Genomic DNA, 16847 nt, shown 5'->3' with positions numbered 1-16847 from the left:
CTCTCTAACACCCTCTGGTCCCCTGCACCCATCCCTGTCTCTGTAACTCCCTCTCTTGACCTCTACATCCCTTTCACTCTCTCCGGTCCCGACACCTGTCCCATCCTGGAAGGTTTCCCCTGTTCCACAGCCCCTCAGTCACCCCAAGGCAACCTTCCACGCCCCTCACCGCCAGGCAGAACAGGTGGAGGAGAGCCGCAACCTTCCATGTCAATGCCCGGCTCAGATGTTATATCGCAAATGTAATCGCGAAAGACGCCCTTCGGGAGCCATACTGATGTCGATTACCCAACTCACACTGATCCTATTGCACACTCCCCACATTCCCTCCAACTCCACTCACCCTTGTCTGTGGGATGTGAGAGGAAACCCGAATCTCTAAGGGAAACTGACGGGGTCCCAAGGAGAACATGCAAACTCGACACAGTCAGTCCAGTGGTTGAGGTCGAACCCAGGTCCATGAGGCAGCGGCTCTACCCTCTGTTCAAAGTGAATATAAGAAATCAGAGGTAATGCAATGGAACTTTGAAGAGACACAAAAATAATCTGCTGGAGGAACTCGGCAGGCCAGTCAGCATCTGTAGGAAGGGATAAAATTCCTACTCTGGGTGCAGAGGGAGGTAGCCAGAGTAAAGAGGACAGGGTGGGTTCCAGACTCTTTGGAAAACTATTGTTAATTGAAGCATTTTTCCCCTCTTCCCTTGCAGGGCCTGGCTGGTCCACGGGGAAAGCCTGGTCCCAAAGGTGTGCGGGTAAGCAATGCCTCAGAGCTGATCAACAGAGCGGTTGCCTGAGCTGCCTTTGGTGCTGTGGAGATGTGTCTGTCAAGATGGCAGATGGGGGGTGGGGGGGTTGTACAGGAGTCCACGACCCCACAGATAGATGTAAAGATCCCGCTGCACCATTTTCTCGTTCCGCTCACAGCGTTTCAACGTTGCTGGCAAGTTGGACATTTCTTTACCTCCTGAGGACCATTGACCCCCATTGACCATGATGTCCTTTTGGGCCTTTCACACAATGGAGATCTAACTGCATTTACTGCTTTGTGTTTCTAAACAGTATCCAAAGCGCACCAATTTTAATCTCAGTGTGTCCCAAACAGGAGTAAAACAGCAGACATTGTGGTTGAAGTAAAAACACAACACTGGGGAAACTCAGCAGCTCCAACAATGTCCATTATATAGCAAAGATAAAGATACAGAACCGACGTTTCAGGCCATTAACATCCCATCTAGGCCCTCTCCAGCAGGGCGGCATTAACATCAACTTTTCTCATTTCTGCTAGCCCACTCACCATTCTCCTATCCTTCCATATTCCCCCTGTCTTCTTTCCCTCATCTCTCCACCCCCCTTCCCTCTCCATTCACAGAGCCACCCCCTGCCCCCATTTGCTGCTGTGCCCTCCCTCTCTTCTCCACCGATTACCTCCTGTTTGTGTGTCTGTGCTCCTCCTCCCCTTACCCTTTTATTTCGGATGCCTGCCGACATTTTTCCAGACCTTGATGAAGGGCTCAAGGCTGAAACGTTTGTTCTGTATTTTTATCTTTGCTACCTAAAGGACACTGACCAGATGAGTTTGTGTTTTACATGTCCCAAACAGTACATAGGTTAGTAGCGTGTACTTGGGCAGAATGGGATTCAATGGCTGGAATCAGCTTCTACCATGTGGTAAATTAAATTAAAAACATTCCCATCAACTCTCTCTCCCACACACTGGGGACAATTAACCCACCAATCCACAATTCTTTGTGGGATGTGGGAGGAAACAGGAGCCCCGGGGAAAAACTCACGCGGTCACAGGGGGAATGTGCAAACTCCACGCAGACAACGCCGGAGGTCGGGATTGAACCCTGGTTTCTGGGCCTGGGTGGCAGTGGCACTACCCATTGCACTGTGGTGCTGTTCCCAGGTTGGGTATGATGCTTCTCTGCCCCCAGCCTGAGCAGGTGAAGGGAACATCACGATGGTCGTTTGTAATTGTGCCTTTCTCCGCAGGGCTTCATCGGGCCCCCAGGTGTTGTCGGAGCCCTTGGGCCACAAGGAAAAAAGGTAAAGTGTCTTCCTACATCAAAGACCTTGAGGTCGATCCCCATGTTGAGTCTGGCCACTGGGTACAAAAGCTGAGCATTTGTGAATCATCAAATCCGATGAAAGCATCAGCGATCGGGTTCGAATACCGCACTGACTGTAAGGAGTTTTTACGTTCTCCCCGCGTCTGTGCAGGTTTTCCCAGGGGCTCCAGTTTCCTCCCACCCTTCAAATAACATACTGGGGGTGTAGGTTAATTAAGTGTAATTGAGTGGCATGGGTTCATGGGCCAGAAGGTCCTGTTACCGTGCTATATGTCTACATTAAAAAAAACTGGAACTGGGGCCACAGCCTTGTGAACCTCCTCGTGGGTCAGCTCATGACGATCTGCACCTTTCCTGTGTCTGGAAATATCTGAAAAGCTCTGTTTTATTCATGAAGGAGCTCACTCTGAACCATTCAGAGAATTTAGTTCAGTGGTTCTCAACCTTTTTCTTTCCACTCACACCTCACCTTAAGCAATCCCTTACTAATCGCAGAGCACCTATGGCATAGGGATTACTTAAAGTGAGATGTGAGTGGAAAGAAAAAGGTTGAAAACCGCTGCTCTAAAACTTGTAGTGTCAATATATCGTCCAGCACAGAAACAGGACCATCGACCTCCATTTACATCAGCCCTGCACTGATCCCATCCTGCTCTCCTCACACCCTACCAACTGCCCCCTCATTCTTCCCTTCACCCACACAGTTGGGGCAATTAACCTACTGACCCGCATGACGTGGGAGGAAAGAGCCCCTAGGAGAAGCCCACGCAGCCACAAGTAGAACCTGCAAACTCCACACTGACAGCGACGGAGGTGGAGATCGAACCTGGGTCTCTAGGGCTGTGGGGGAGCGGCAATACCCTGGTGATGTCATTCCTTCAGCCAGGTTCCCTCAAACCCCAGTCATTTCGATCAGAGAGTTTTCAGAAACTCCTTGGTCAGGTACTCATCTGAATGTTTATTGTCATGTCCGTGAGGACAAAATACAGATGCACTGACAGACTCCCTTGCTGCATCCAGACAGGTACATAAATCACACCAGTTGTTTAAATGTAATCAACACAAGATGTCATGAAGATATATAATAAACCTGTAAAGGAAATAAACAGGGGATGGATAAATAAAGAGATCAAAAAATATTCAATGGATGATGCCCCCTTCTGATCCTTCCCCCCTCCGATCCTTCCCCCCTCCGTTCCCTCCCTCTTCATCCCCTCCCCCTCCGTTACCCCCAACTGTTCCCCCCCACCTCCATTCCCTCCCCTTCTGATCCCTCTGTGGACAATTTTTCTCCTTTACCCCTCAAAACTCTTTCCCCTCGATCTTCGTCCAGTCTGTAAAAACCTCTTGGTCCTGAGGCTGACATCACCAATTGGTCTGGTGTCGGGGTGTTGGTGGGTGAGGGTCTGTGGTTACTGCAGACACAGAAGCAAAGGGGAGTGTGGGGCAGGTTCCGATGGCTCTCTGAATGTTGACAATGGGATTCACGTGGCCCACAGCCAATGGATGTGAGAGCTCTGTGTAGAACTGATTGTGTTTGATGTAACAACGTTGTCTCTGCAGGGGATTGCTGGTCCCAGAGGGATAAAAGGGCCGAAGGGGAGAATGGTGAGTTCAAACTAAATCTCTTTAATTTGGAAACAGTGCTTGTGTGGGGATAAAGATGGGTTGTGAAAGACATTAACGGTGAGAACAAGAGGATATGAGGGACACATGAACCCTGCACCCTCTCCCACTGTTCACTGTCATCACAGCTGATCTGTCCCAGACTTCACTTCCTCTTCTGTGTCAGTTTCCCATCGTCCTCAATCTCCCGTTCCCTCAAATATTCATCCACCTCCTCTTTAAATCCTCAGTGATCCAGTCTCCACACCCCTCCTCTAAACCCGCAGTGATCCAGTCTCCACACCCCTCCTCTTTCAACCCCCACTGATTCAGTTGTGAGAAGTTCCTAAACCCCTCATTTTTAAATGAATGCCTCCTGACCTTGTGCCTCTATTCATTGTTTGAAACTCTTCCATCAGTGAATACATCTTCCCTGCCTGTCCACTCAGGATCAATTAGGAAACTCTCCCAGCCCAGGACTGAGCCTGGGAGCTCCCCCATGACGACGGGCCTGAAAGAGCCAATGGGGATTCCTCCAGTGAATCCCTCATTATAATAACGCAGTCAAACATTTCATACAGAGTAAATGTTCAAACCCACTCAATAACCCAGGCTTGCTTTTCACTGGAAAATTCCTTTACTGATTCATTCAGGAGTTGTGGGTGTCATTCAGCAGGCCAGCATTTGTTTATCATCTCTCAAAGCAGAGGTGGTGGCTGAAACACTGTAATCCCCTGCATCCACCATACCCCTCCCTGTCTCTGTAACCCCTTCCAGTCCACTATACCCCTTCCTGCTTCTGTAACCCCCTCCAGTCCCCACACCCCTCTCTGCTTCTGTAACCCCTTCCAGTGCCCACACCCCTCTCTGTCTCTGTAATCCCCTCCAGTGCCCACACCCCTCCCTGTCTCTGTAATCCCCTCCAGTGCCCACACCCCTCCCTGTCTCTGTAACCCCCTCCAGTGCCCACACCCCTCCCTGCTTCTGTAACCCCCTCCAGTCCCCGACAGCCCTCCCTGTCTCTTTAACCCCCTCCAGTGCCCACACCCCTCCCTGTCTCTGTAATCCCCTCCAGTCCCCAACACCCCTCCCTGTCTCTGTAACCCCCTCCAATACCCTATACCCCTCCCCCATCTTGGTAAACTCCCCCTCACCCTTGCTTTTCTATCCCTTTCCTTGCCTGTTCACATGTCTAATTTAATCATTACTGTTCTGTCTGCGGCTCCCACCTCCCCTGCGGTGCACTCCCGGCACCTTGTAAATTTCATTTAAACTCCCCTCCTCACTGTAAAGCCAGGCTCTCTCGAATTGGACACTTCCACCTGGGAAAATGTCTCTGACCTTGCCAGTGTTTGCCATAGCTCACTTTCTTCCTTCATGCTGCTTCAGGAAGACAGCAGAGAGGGGTGGTAGAGATCTCAGTCTCCCCCCTCTATATATTTCTGTACCAGTTTAGGATGGCAGTCGATTGTAATTACCACTGTCTTTTAAATGTAGACATACAGCATAGTAAAAGCCCTTCTGCCCCACAAGCCCGTACTGCCCAATTTACACTCAATTAAACTCGGGATCAATAAATGATTGCTTTGCATCAGTGTAAATGATCAGGGAGATGGGTGAAGTGGGGCGGTACAACAAAGAGCAGATGGGAGGCAATGGGAATGTGGAGGCACTTTCAGAGGGACTTGGCTTCTCCCATTCCTGTGTTCCTATAATTATTGCAAACCATTTTCAAAATTGCCGGAGAATAGAAACAGAACCATGGAACACTACAGCACAGAAACAGCCCCCTTGGCCCTTCTAGTCTGTGCTGAACCATTTTTCTGCCCAGTCTCACTGATCTGCACCCATGGCCTATCCCTCCATCCCTCTCCCATCCATGGACCTGTCCAAATTCTTCTTAAATATTAAAATTGAGCTCACATTCTCCACTTCAGCTGGCAGCTCATTCCACACTCTCACCGCTCTCCATGTGAGGTTCTCCCTAAACTTTTCCCCTTTCACCATTAACTCATGTCCTCTGGTTTGTATCTCACTCACCCTCAGTGGAAAAAGCCGACTTACATTTCTCTCTCTGTCCCCCTCATAATTTTAAATACCTTGATCAAATCTCCCCGTACTCTTCTCGGGAATAAAGTCCTAAAATGTTTAACCTTTCCCTGTAATTCAGTTCCTGAAGACCTGATAACATCCTAGTAAATTGTCTCTGCACTCTTTCAATCTTACTGACATCCTTCCTGTAGTTCATTGACCAGAACTGCACACAATGCTCCAAATTTGGCCTCACCTATGTCCTATACAACTTTAACATAACTCCTTTACTCGATACTTTATGCCAAAAGCTCTCTTTACAACCTTATCCACCTGTGACATCACTTTCAGGGAATTATGTCTCTGTATTCCCCGATCCCTCTGTTCTACCGCACTCCTCAGTGCCCGACCACTAACCATGTAAGAGTATGCAATTAATGCCCTGTGCATTCCAGGCTGTGCTGATAAGGACCAGACAAATTTAATGAAACGTTTACATTCCTCTGTAAATTCTACAAGCTCGATTGTCACTCCTGGGCAAGGATAGAGTGTATTACATGTGATAACAGAAACTGGGATTGATTAAACTTGCTTCTTGCTTTGCCCTCCATCTGGAATTCAGTGGAATGCATTTTGTTAAATGCCAAACATGTGATTAAATAATTTTAATTCCCATTGAGTGTGGAAACTTTCCTGGAAGCCAAAAATAGATTGTGTGGTGTTCTATTCAATAAACAAAGGGATGGCATTTCTGTGCTGCCTTTCATCGTTTCAAATCATTAAAGTGTACTTTCCAACAAAGGAGGACCTTCCAAAGTTACGGCTGCTGTCGTAATGAAGGAACCTCAGTGGCCAATTTGTCCACAGCAAACCGCCACAGATCCAAACAGAGTGGATCGCATTTCAGTGATGTTATGGGAGAGATAGGTGCCAGAGCAAATGGAGATGTGGTTCCAAGATAAGAGCAGAGCCGTTTAAACAGAAATATCTCGACATTGCTTCACTCAAGGAAGGCGTTATTCTCTGCAGCTCTCTGACCCCCGGAGTTCATGGAGTCCTGAACAATGCACAAACTGCAGAGGAAATCAGCACGTTGGGCAGGCACCAATGGAGTCAGAGGGATGGCTGACGTTTCATGTCACAGACAAAATCAATTTGCACTTCTCTTATCCTATCCAATCAACAGCTTTCGTTGGTCTGGACTCCTCCACTGGCCAGCGCTGTCTCTGTTCTAACCTTTCCTGCTTTTTGCTTATATCTTGAAGAAGGGCTCAGGCATGAAACATCGGCAATATATCTTGACCTCCTACAGTTGCTGTGAGACCAGCTGACTTCCTCGTGTGTTTTTACCACAATCGCAGCGTCTGCAGACTTTCGTGGTTCACACTGTTCATTTAATTCACTGCAAAATCTGTACAAGGGATGTCTAACCTGAAGACGTTCACCTCCTCTCTTTGAAGGGAGTTCTGTGAGTGTCTCTGCTCTCCTCTGCACGATCCATGGTTCAGGTTTAGACCCTCCCTAACCAGATGGGTTCCAGAGATGAGGGGACAGCAGAGAGATTTTGTCTCTTGGGACTGAATTGACTAGAATTCAGAAGGATGTGAGGGGATCTTACAGAAACATGTACAATTATGAACAGGATAGATGTGGTAGGGTTGAGAAATCTATTTCCATTCCAGATGAGACTGAAGCTGGGGGAACAGCCTTAGAATTCAGGAGAGAGGATTTAAGACAGAGGTGAGGAGGAGGAACTGTTTCTCCCGGTGAGGAGTGAATCTATGGAATTCTCTGTCCAAGAAAGCAATAGATGCCTGCCTCATTAAATATATTTAAGACACAGTTAGATATTTTCGCAGTTGTGGAATTGATGAATATGGGAAAGAGGTAGGTTGGTGGAGATGAGTCCATGGCCAATGGGAAAGAGGTAGGTTGGTGGAGATGAGTCCATGGCCAATGGGAAAGAGGTAGGTTGGTGGAGATGAGTCCATGGCCAATGGGAAAGAGGTAGGTTGGTGGAGATGAGTCCATGCCCAATGGGAAAGAGGTAGGTTGCTGGAAATGAGTCCATGGCCAATGGGAAAGAGGTAGGTTGGTGGAGATGAGTCCATGGCCAATGGGAAAGAGGTCGGTTGGTGGAGATGAGTCCATGGCCAATGGGAAAGAGGTAGGTTGGTGGAAATGAGTCCATGGCCAATGGGAAAGAGGTAGGTTGGTAGAGATGAGTCCATGGCCAATGGGAAAGAGGTCGGTTGGTGGAGATGAGTCCATGGCCAATGGGAAAGAGGTAGATTGGTGGAGATGAGTACATGGCCAATGGGAAAGAGGTCGGTTGGTGGAGATGAGTCCATGGCCAATGGGAAAGAGGTAGGTTGGTGGAGATGAGTCCATGGCCAATGGGAAAGAGGTAGGTTGGTGGAGATGAGTCCATGGCCAATGGGAAAGAGGTAGGTTGGTGGAGATGAGTCCATGGCCAATGGGAAAGAGGTAGGTTGGTGGAGATGAGTCCATGGCCAATGGGAAAGAGGTAGGTTGGTGGAGATGAGTCCATGGCCAATGGGAAAGAGGTAGGTTGGTGGAGATGAGTCCATGCCCAATGGGAAAGAGGTAGGTTGGTGGAAATGAGTCCATGGCCAATGGGAAAGAGGTAGGTTGGTGGAGATGAGTCCATGGCCAATGGGAAAGAGGTAGGTTGGTGGAAATGAGTCCATGGCCAATGGGAAAGAGGTAGGTTGGTGGAGATGAGTCCATGGCCAATGGGAAAGAGGTAGGTTGGTGGAGATGAGTCCATGGCCAATGGGAAAGAGGTAGGTTGGTGGAGATGAGTCCATGGCCAATGGGAAAGAGGTAGGTTGGTGGAGATGAGTCCATGGCCAATGGGAAAGAGGTAGGTTGGTGGAGATGAGTCCATGGCCAATGGGAAAGAGGTAGGTTGGTGGAGATGTGTCCATGGCCAATGGGAAAGAGGTAGGTTGGTGGAGATGAGTCCATGGCCAATGGGAAAGAGGTAGGTTGGTGGAGATGAGTCCATGGCCAATGGGAAAGAGGTAGGTTGGTGGAGATGAGTCCATGGCCAATGGGAAAGAGGTAGGTTGGTGGAGATGAGTCCATGGCCAATGGGAAAGAGGTAGGTTGGTGGAGATGAGTCCATGGCCAATGGGAAAGAGGTAGGTTGGTGGAGATGAGTCCATGGCCAATGGGAGAGGTAGGTTGGTGGAGATGAGTCCATGGCCAATGGGAACGTGGTAGGTTGGTGGAGATGAGTCCATGGCCACAATAGCTGTGATCTTATTGGATAAGGGAGCAGGCTTGATGGTTGGGATGCTGACTCCCGCTCCTGTTTTTAATCAGGATTGGGAACGGTGCACGGTGATCCCGGGCTGATAGTAGACGGGAACGGTGCACATTGGTGCAAGATGCAGTTTAACTTTTACTGTAAATTTTTAAAGTATTTTACATTATTATTTTTTTAAATTTAAAGAGCATGATAACAGGCCCTTTCAGCCCACAAGCCTGTGTTGTCCAATTACACCCAATTAGCCTATACCCCTGGTACATTTTGAATGGTGGGAGGAAACCCACACAGACATGGGGAGAACGTGCAAACTCCTTACAGACAGCACGGGATTCGAACCCCGTTTCCGATTGCTGGCGCTGTAAAGCTGAGGTAATCGCAGGGTTTTGCTTTTCACATCTCATGGTGTCATCTGATGCTGACTGAGTGAATAATTTGCTAATTCTCTTCTTTTTCACTTTACCAGGGATACCCAGGTTCATCTGGACCGAGAGGTCCCACCGGCTCAGATGGCAAGCCGGTAGGTGTTATCAGTATTCCCTACTGCTGCTGTGTCCTCGCTTGGAGTGCTCTGCTGTTCAGGAGATCCGTTGTGATGAACTGTTCGGGGATAAGAAACTCGTGTTTGGGTGTGGATGGCAGAAAAAATTCCCTGAGCAAAGAATTGTTGGAGGGACTCAACGGGTCAGGCAGCATTTATGGGGAGAAATAGTCACCCTGTTGGGTCAAGACCCTCGATTAAGGCTCAGGTAGAATGGGTGAGATTATGAAGAAGTGGGGCAGGGGCCCAGAGATGACAGGTGTATTGAACAGAAGGTGCGGGTAGTGAAGAGACATGTAGAGGGAGAAACGACTGGGGGGTTGTGGGGATGGGGGGGCGGAGGGAGAAATGTTTGAGAGAGAAGGAAAAATATGAGTGCAGCAGAGGTTAAAGAAGAGATGGAAGGTGGAATCAGAGGTAGTGGGTGTTCAACCAGAGTTGGAGAAGTTGTAGAACATTCCAGCACAGTACAGACACTTCAGCCTGTAATGTTGTGCCGAATTGTGTAAACATACTTCACAACAATCGAGCCCGATGCTCACTCGGTGACCTTCCCTGCAATCAATGCTACTTGAAACTTCAATCCAGAATCCTAGGGCAGACGCTAGCTTCGTTCACAGGTTCTGTAGGCGTGGGAATCTTGAGGGACTCAGCAGGTCAGAAAACCTCCGTGGGTAGAAATGATTGCTTAATATTTCATTGAAACTTAAGTGGAAAACGTAGAGCAGCCATTTCTCTTCCCAGGTGCTGCTCCTCCTTGTAGGAGTAGGCTGTTCGGCCCAACAGGTCTGCTCTGCCATTCCACCATGAGCTGATCCATTCTCCCACCTGCACTCATTCTGTACATTTGCTTGGGGATAGTGTGGGTGTGATGGTGTCCACACATCAGAGCTAACACCAAGGAAACACACTTTTGAGTAGTTTTCAAGCTGCTGTTTGTGGGATCGTGCTCTGCATATATGATATCGAAACATAAGCAGGCCATTTGGCCCATCGAGTCTGATCCACCATTCCATTATGAGCTGATCAATTCTCCCTCTCAGCCCCACTCTCCCACCTTCTCTCCATAACCTGAGATGCTCTGACTATTCAGATAGCCATCAATCTGAACACAACCAACGACCTGGCCTCCACAGCCGCCCTTGGTGCAAATTCCAGAGGTTCACAATTCTCTGGCTGAAGAAATTCCTCTGCATCTCTGTTTTAAACGGGCCCTTTCAATCCTGAAGTTGTGCCCTCTTGTCCTAGACTCTCCCACGTGGGAAACTACTTTGCCACATCTACTCTGTCAAGGCCTTGCACTTATCTTCAAGGAGGGACATATTGCCATTGTAAAATCAGAACCTAGCACACTTGGTGTAGCTGTTAGCATAATGCCTTTACAGTACCAACGATCGGGACCGGTGTTCAAATCCCACTCTAAGTAGTTTGTATGTTCTCCCAATGTCTGCATGGGATTTCCCTGCGGGCTCCGGTTTCCTCCCTCTGATGAAGCAGACCGGGGGTGTAGGTTAATTGGGTGTAAATTAGATGGCATGAGCTCGCGTGTCGAAATGGCCTGTTACCGTGCTGTATGTCTTAAAAAAAAACTTGTGCTAACCATCCAGTACCCATCCACACTGGAACTTGTTGGCCAGTGCTCTGTCCCTCACTGTCTGACTTAGAAATCTCACAACGTCAAATTTCTTCACCTTTAATCCTTAAACCAAGAAGGGCTTGCGCAATTAGTGCTTCACCTGAACGCTGATTGTGTGCACATTTTTTCCAGTGTAGTATTGCCTAAATTTGCTGAATATGAGTTGATGGTTTAGAGGGGGAAAATGCTTGGTCATCTCTGAGCTCTCTAGAGGGTGCGTTGACTCCCATTTCCTTTCAACATGGAGGAGGCTGTTTTGTCCGAGGAATTGATGCTGGCTCACAGAGCCTCCCCATTCCACTCTACCTCTTCCCTGTGACCCGTTCTCCCCACATTCCCATCAATCCTCCGGATTCTACCCTGGCGCCAATTAACCCAACAACCCGCATGTCTGTGGGATGCAGAAGGAAACTGGAGCCCTTGAGGGGGAAACACGTGGTCAAAGGAGAATATGCAAACTCCACACGGACAGCACCAGAGGTCAGGATTTAATTAGGTGCCTGGATCTGGTAGGCAGCAGCATTTATTTGTGTTTGGATATATTCCAGTCATACAATCTATTCGTTCTGCTGGTGAACTGTTTTATATGGAGCCCAGACTGCAGGAAGAAGCCATTTGGGCCAATGACTTCATGCTGGTGCATCTGTTACCCACCCCACACCTCCCCCAACCTCCCCTTTCCATATCCTTCCCTCTGTCCCTTCCTTACCTATCGTTCCCCTTACTCCTCACTTAGACCTTCCCTGTAGGAGAGAACATCACAAGGGCAGAAGGAGGCCAATCGGCCCATCAGGTCAGCTATGCATTTCTAATCGTGAGCTGATCCTTATCACTCACCCACCCCACCCCCCGCCAAACTCCCCGGCCTTATCCCTGTAACCCTTGATGCCCTGACTAATCAAATACCTGTCAATCTCTGCATTAAATACACCCAACAACCTCGCTTCCCCAGCCGCCTGTGGCAACAAGTTCTACAAACTCATGACCCTCTGGCTAAAGAAATTTCTCTGCCTCTCTGTTTTAAATTGAAGCCCCTTTATCCTGAAGTTGTGGCCTCTTGTCCTAGACTCCCCGACCATGGGAAACATCCTGGCCACATCTAGCCTGTCCAGGCCTTACAGTATTCAAAAAGACTCTATGAGCTCCCCTCTCATCCTTCTGTTCTCCAACGAGTTCAGTCCAAGAGCCGACAAATGTTCCTCATATAATAACCCTTTCATTCCTGGTATAATTCTAGTAAATCTACTCTGAACCCTCGCCAACGCCAGGACACCCTTTCTTGAATGAGGAGCCCAAAACTGTACCCCGTTCTCCAAGTGAGGCCTCACCAATGCCTTATGAAGCTCCAACATCACATCCTTGCTCTTGTATCCTGTCCCTCTGGATATGACGCCAACATTGCCTTCGCCTTCTTCACCACCGACTCATCCTGGATGTTATCCTTTAGGGTTCCCTGCACGAGGATCCCAAGTCCTTTGCACCTCCAAAGTTTGAATTTTCTCCCCACCCAAATAATAGTCGGCCTGTCTATTTCTCGCTCCATTATGTGTGACTGTCCCTCTGTTCATCCACTCTCTTAACCCTGTACTCAGGGTTTGTCCTTCCAAGATGCATCACCTCTCACTTATCCGGATTGAACTCCATCTGCCAATTCTCCACCCAACTCTACATCCTGTCCATATCCATTTGTAACCTTCGATAACCTTCACGTCAATCCATAACCCCTCCAACCTTCATATCATCTGCAGACTTACTGACCTCTTCATCCAGGTCATTTATAAAAATCACAAAGAGCAGGGGTCCCAGAACAGATCCCTGCGGCCCCTCCACTGGTCACCGACCTCCAGGCAGAATCCTTTCCTTCCACTACCACTCTTTGCTTTCTACCTGCAAACCCATTTTTTATCTGCACAGTTAAGGTTCCATGGATGCTCTGTGGTTAGTAAAGGATTACTTAAGATAGTATATAAATGAAAAAAAAGGTTGAGAGCCACTAGTCGAGGGTGTGTTAGTGGTCGGGGGATGAGCTCTTCCAATAATGCATGATTTGATGTGAAATCCTCTTGCTGTTTCAGGGCAGTGTCGGAGGAGTTGGACAGCAGGGATTCCCTGGTCTACGGGTACGTAGAGCACAAACCCCACTCTGAGGCAAACCTCTGCTGAAGTTTACTTCTGACATCTGGTTGTTCCTCCCTAAAAAAAACCCAGAGAACGTGGGGCTGAACCCCTCTTTGAACCCTACCCCCTCCTCCAGTCCTTCTGGAGAAGGTGCTGGTGGAGAACGGGGAGGATACTGGGGTTTACACCCAGTGGCGTTGACAGAATGGCAAGGATGGAGTAGGACTCGGAGGGGACTCTGCAGGCGCTGGCGTACCCCTGACCTGGTGCCCTTTCCCTTGGTGAGAGAGGATGTGGGTTCGAGAGGGGAGTAGCCCGGTCCAGTAACCACAGTGCATTCTGTTCAGGGTATACACTACGATCACTGGCCTGACGATGGATGGGGGGGGTGGGGGATTTAGCCTAATGTGTATGGTACTTTGCAGTCAGGCCCTTCAATCCATTCAAGCCCAAAACATTGTTGATATATTTTTACCTCCTATGGACACTGTGATCCACCAGCATTTTCATTTCAACCCACAAAGTTGTTCTGACCAATGTTAACCCTTCCCTCCCTCACACCCATAACCTTTGATGTTACTTACATTTGAATTAATCGGTGAGTTGCCTTCTATCGAGTCTTCCTGATGCTGCCCATATCTGGACCAGTGGACATTGTTCTGTCGCACTCTGCCTCGATCCTTGTATATAGTATAAACAGGTCTCTGAATGTCTGGAGGTGATTCCTCACCGCAGGGTCTCAGCATCCATCCTGCTTCCGTAGTCCCAACATTTCCATGGCATTGAACATCAAGGAGAACATAATGTCAACCATAATGACACCAATATAATCCTACCTTGTTGAACATTTCCAGCTGATGTTCTGTTGTCCAAATCTTCGATGGTTTAGATGAGGCCACTGTCCTGATACGATTTAGATGAGGCCACAGTCCTGATATGGTTTAGGCCATGGACCTGTTATTTCCACTGGATTAGTTGGACCACCATAGTTTATTTATTGCAAAATACCTCACACAGTGAGAAGGTTCATCTGCAAGCAGATTGACAGGTTATCCCTTAAAATGTAATAGTTGATCCTGTGTAATAGTCGACCCCCTCTTTTTTTGGCCCAAAAATTGCATGTTTTCGGTATGACCCATTTAAAAGTTGACCCTACTATTTCTGGCATCAGTCCCCCTGCTCATCAACGCTTCGGACACCACGACCGCGGATCCTTGCCCTGGCCACCCACCCTCTGGAGCTCCCAATGCCCCAACCGCAGACCCTCGCCCCGGCTTTCCACTCACCAGTGCTCCCGATGTCCCGGCCACAGACTATCTCCTTGGCCCCAGCCGCCTGCCCATCTGAGTTTCCTACCATGGATCCTTGCCCCAGCTGCTCATCCGTCCAACTTACCTCCGAGTCTCACCCATCTGACATCCCGACTCCTTGAATGACGCAGGTACTTTTTGCGTTCAAAAGTAGTACCCCACCCCCAAATTTGACCTGAAAAATTGGTCCCCAAAACTCGGCTATTATATGAGTATATATGGTATTTTTGGATTTTTGTTTTAATTTTAGCCCCTCAAATGTGTAAAAGTCGACCCCCCCAAAAAAAAATTTGACGAGAACTTGGTCCAAAAAACTTGACTATTGCATGAGTATATTCCATACAGGGTATGGGTTTATAAGATCTATCAGCACCAAGCAAGGGAAGCAGGAGAGCACTCTTGAGGACAAACTTTATTGGTGCGCACTTTCACACTCCTGAGCCTTCTCCTTGATGGCAGGAGAGAGTGTGTTGGGGGTGCGATGGGTCCTTCAGTGAGTCGGCTGCCTTTCTCAGGCAGTGGGGGATGGAAATGGAGTCCGTGGAGGGGAGGGAGGTTTTTGTGATGTTTTGAGCTGCAGTCACCACCTACTGTTGCTTCCGATCTTGAGCAAAGCAGCTCTCGTCCTACAATATGATGCATTCAACGTTTACTCTTGATGGTGCACCTGTAGAAGTTGTTGAGGGATGTGATGGGGGCAGAGGGGGGGCGGTGGTGGTGGTGAGGAAACCAAATTTCCTTAGTCGTCTAGGTAGTAGAGGTGTTGGTTTTTTTCTTGGCTGTCATGCCAATGTGCTTTCCCCATGTTAGGCTGTTGGAAATGTTTATTCCAGGGAATTTCAATGCCATTAACATGGACAGGGGTGTGGTCTCTGAATCAATGATCATCTTATTAATGTTGAGAGATTGTTATGCTGGCACTGTGTCACTAGACCAGTGGTTTTCAAACTGCCTTTCGGAACTCACATTTCATTTTAAGTATTCCCTCTGCCATCAGTGCTCTGTGATTAGTAAGGGGTTGCTTAAAGTGGGATGTGAGTGGAAAGAAAAAGTTTGAAAACCACTGTTTTAATCGTCCCTCATTGACTCGTTATGTGCAGGGTTTCAGAACTCCAAAGGAAATGGGCCAAAGACCATTTTTCTCAAGCAAAATATTTCAGTAACAATTGGGTCTAGAGCAGTGATTCTCAACCTTCCCTTCCCACTCACATCCCACCTTAAGCAATCCCTTACTAATCACAGAGCACCGATGATAGGAATTGCATAAGGGGGAATGTGAGTCGAGGGGGGCAGTTTGAAAACCACTGTACTAGACTTTTATCTCCTCTCTGGATTGATCTCATTGTTATTTGATACCCAGGCCACTACTGTGGGGTTTTCTGATCAGAGGGCTTGGCACGATCTGATATCAGGATTGCTCACAACTCGACCCCTGGGTTCAAATTGAATTGGTCAGTGGGAGTTGTAATGGACTCCCCTTCTCCCCCCCCCCCCCCACCAAGCCCATGGGCTCAACTCCCTTGGGTGGGAGCGGACATGTTCCAAGAGACCATCACATCCAAACAGCTTGCTTCTCCATTGCAGTCGTCTGGAATTGATGCTAGGAGACATAGTGATTCTCTGGGAGAAATAGTCTTTCTCCTCAAGTCAGAGAGAAAGTTTTCCATTGTGTGCAACCACTGCCTCCACGCTCCAAGAAACCAAGTTCAATCTTGTTCTCTGGCACTGTCTGTGTGGAGTTCCCACATTCTCCCTGTGACCGCGTGGGTTCCCCTCCCCCTCCCAGGGGCTCCCAAAGATTTGCAACTCGATGGGTTAATTGACCTCAACAACTGTCCCATATTGTGAGTGATGGTAGAATCTGGGGAAGGTCCATGGGAATGTATTAGTTCAGTGTTGGTGACAATTAGTAGTTGATAGCATAGACCTGATGGGCTGAAGGGCCAGTTTCTGTGATGTGCCTTTGGGACATTAATCTTGAAGGCTTCTTACATGAGTGTTGGGTAAGTGGTCCATGCTGTAGCAGCTGGGTCTTGCTGAGCAACTGAAGGAGAGGTTGTGGTGTCTCCACACCCCTCCTTTTAAATCCCCAGTGATCCAGTCTCCACACCCGTCCCCTTTAAATCTCCAGTGATCCAGTCTCCATACCCCTCCTTTTAAATCCCCCAGTGATCCAGTCTCCACATCTCTTTTCTTTAAACCCCAAGTGATCCAGTCTCTACACCCCTGCTCTCTAAAT

At 48.4% G+C, this 16847-nt stretch overlaps 1 protein-coding gene across 1 annotated transcript in view; it reads left to right on the top strand.

The window, feature by feature from the left end:
* The window catches only part of LOC138764078 (collagen alpha-1(XXIV) chain), a 410285-nt gene that overhangs the window by 133782 nt on the left and 259656 nt on the right, over positions 1–16847 (top strand). The window contains exons 10-14 of the mRNA XM_069939403.1: positions 708–752; positions 1996–2049; positions 3636–3680; positions 9470–9523; positions 13256–13300. Of these exons, the coding sequence (XP_069795504.1) occupies positions 708–752; positions 1996–2049; positions 3636–3680; positions 9470–9523; positions 13256–13300 (243 nt within the window). The remainder of the gene's footprint in view (positions 1–707; positions 753–1995; positions 2050–3635; positions 3681–9469; positions 9524–13255; positions 13301–16847) is intronic.

This window comes from Narcine bancroftii, chromosome 5, assembly GCF_036971445.1.
Source record: "Narcine bancroftii isolate sNarBan1 chromosome 5, sNarBan1.hap1, whole genome shotgun sequence".
NCBI classification, from domain to species: Eukaryota; Metazoa; Chordata; class Chondrichthyes; order Torpediniformes; family Narcinidae; genus Narcine; species Narcine bancroftii.
Note: the sequence above shows the minus strand (reverse complement) of the source record. Positions and strands in the feature narration are given on the sequence as shown.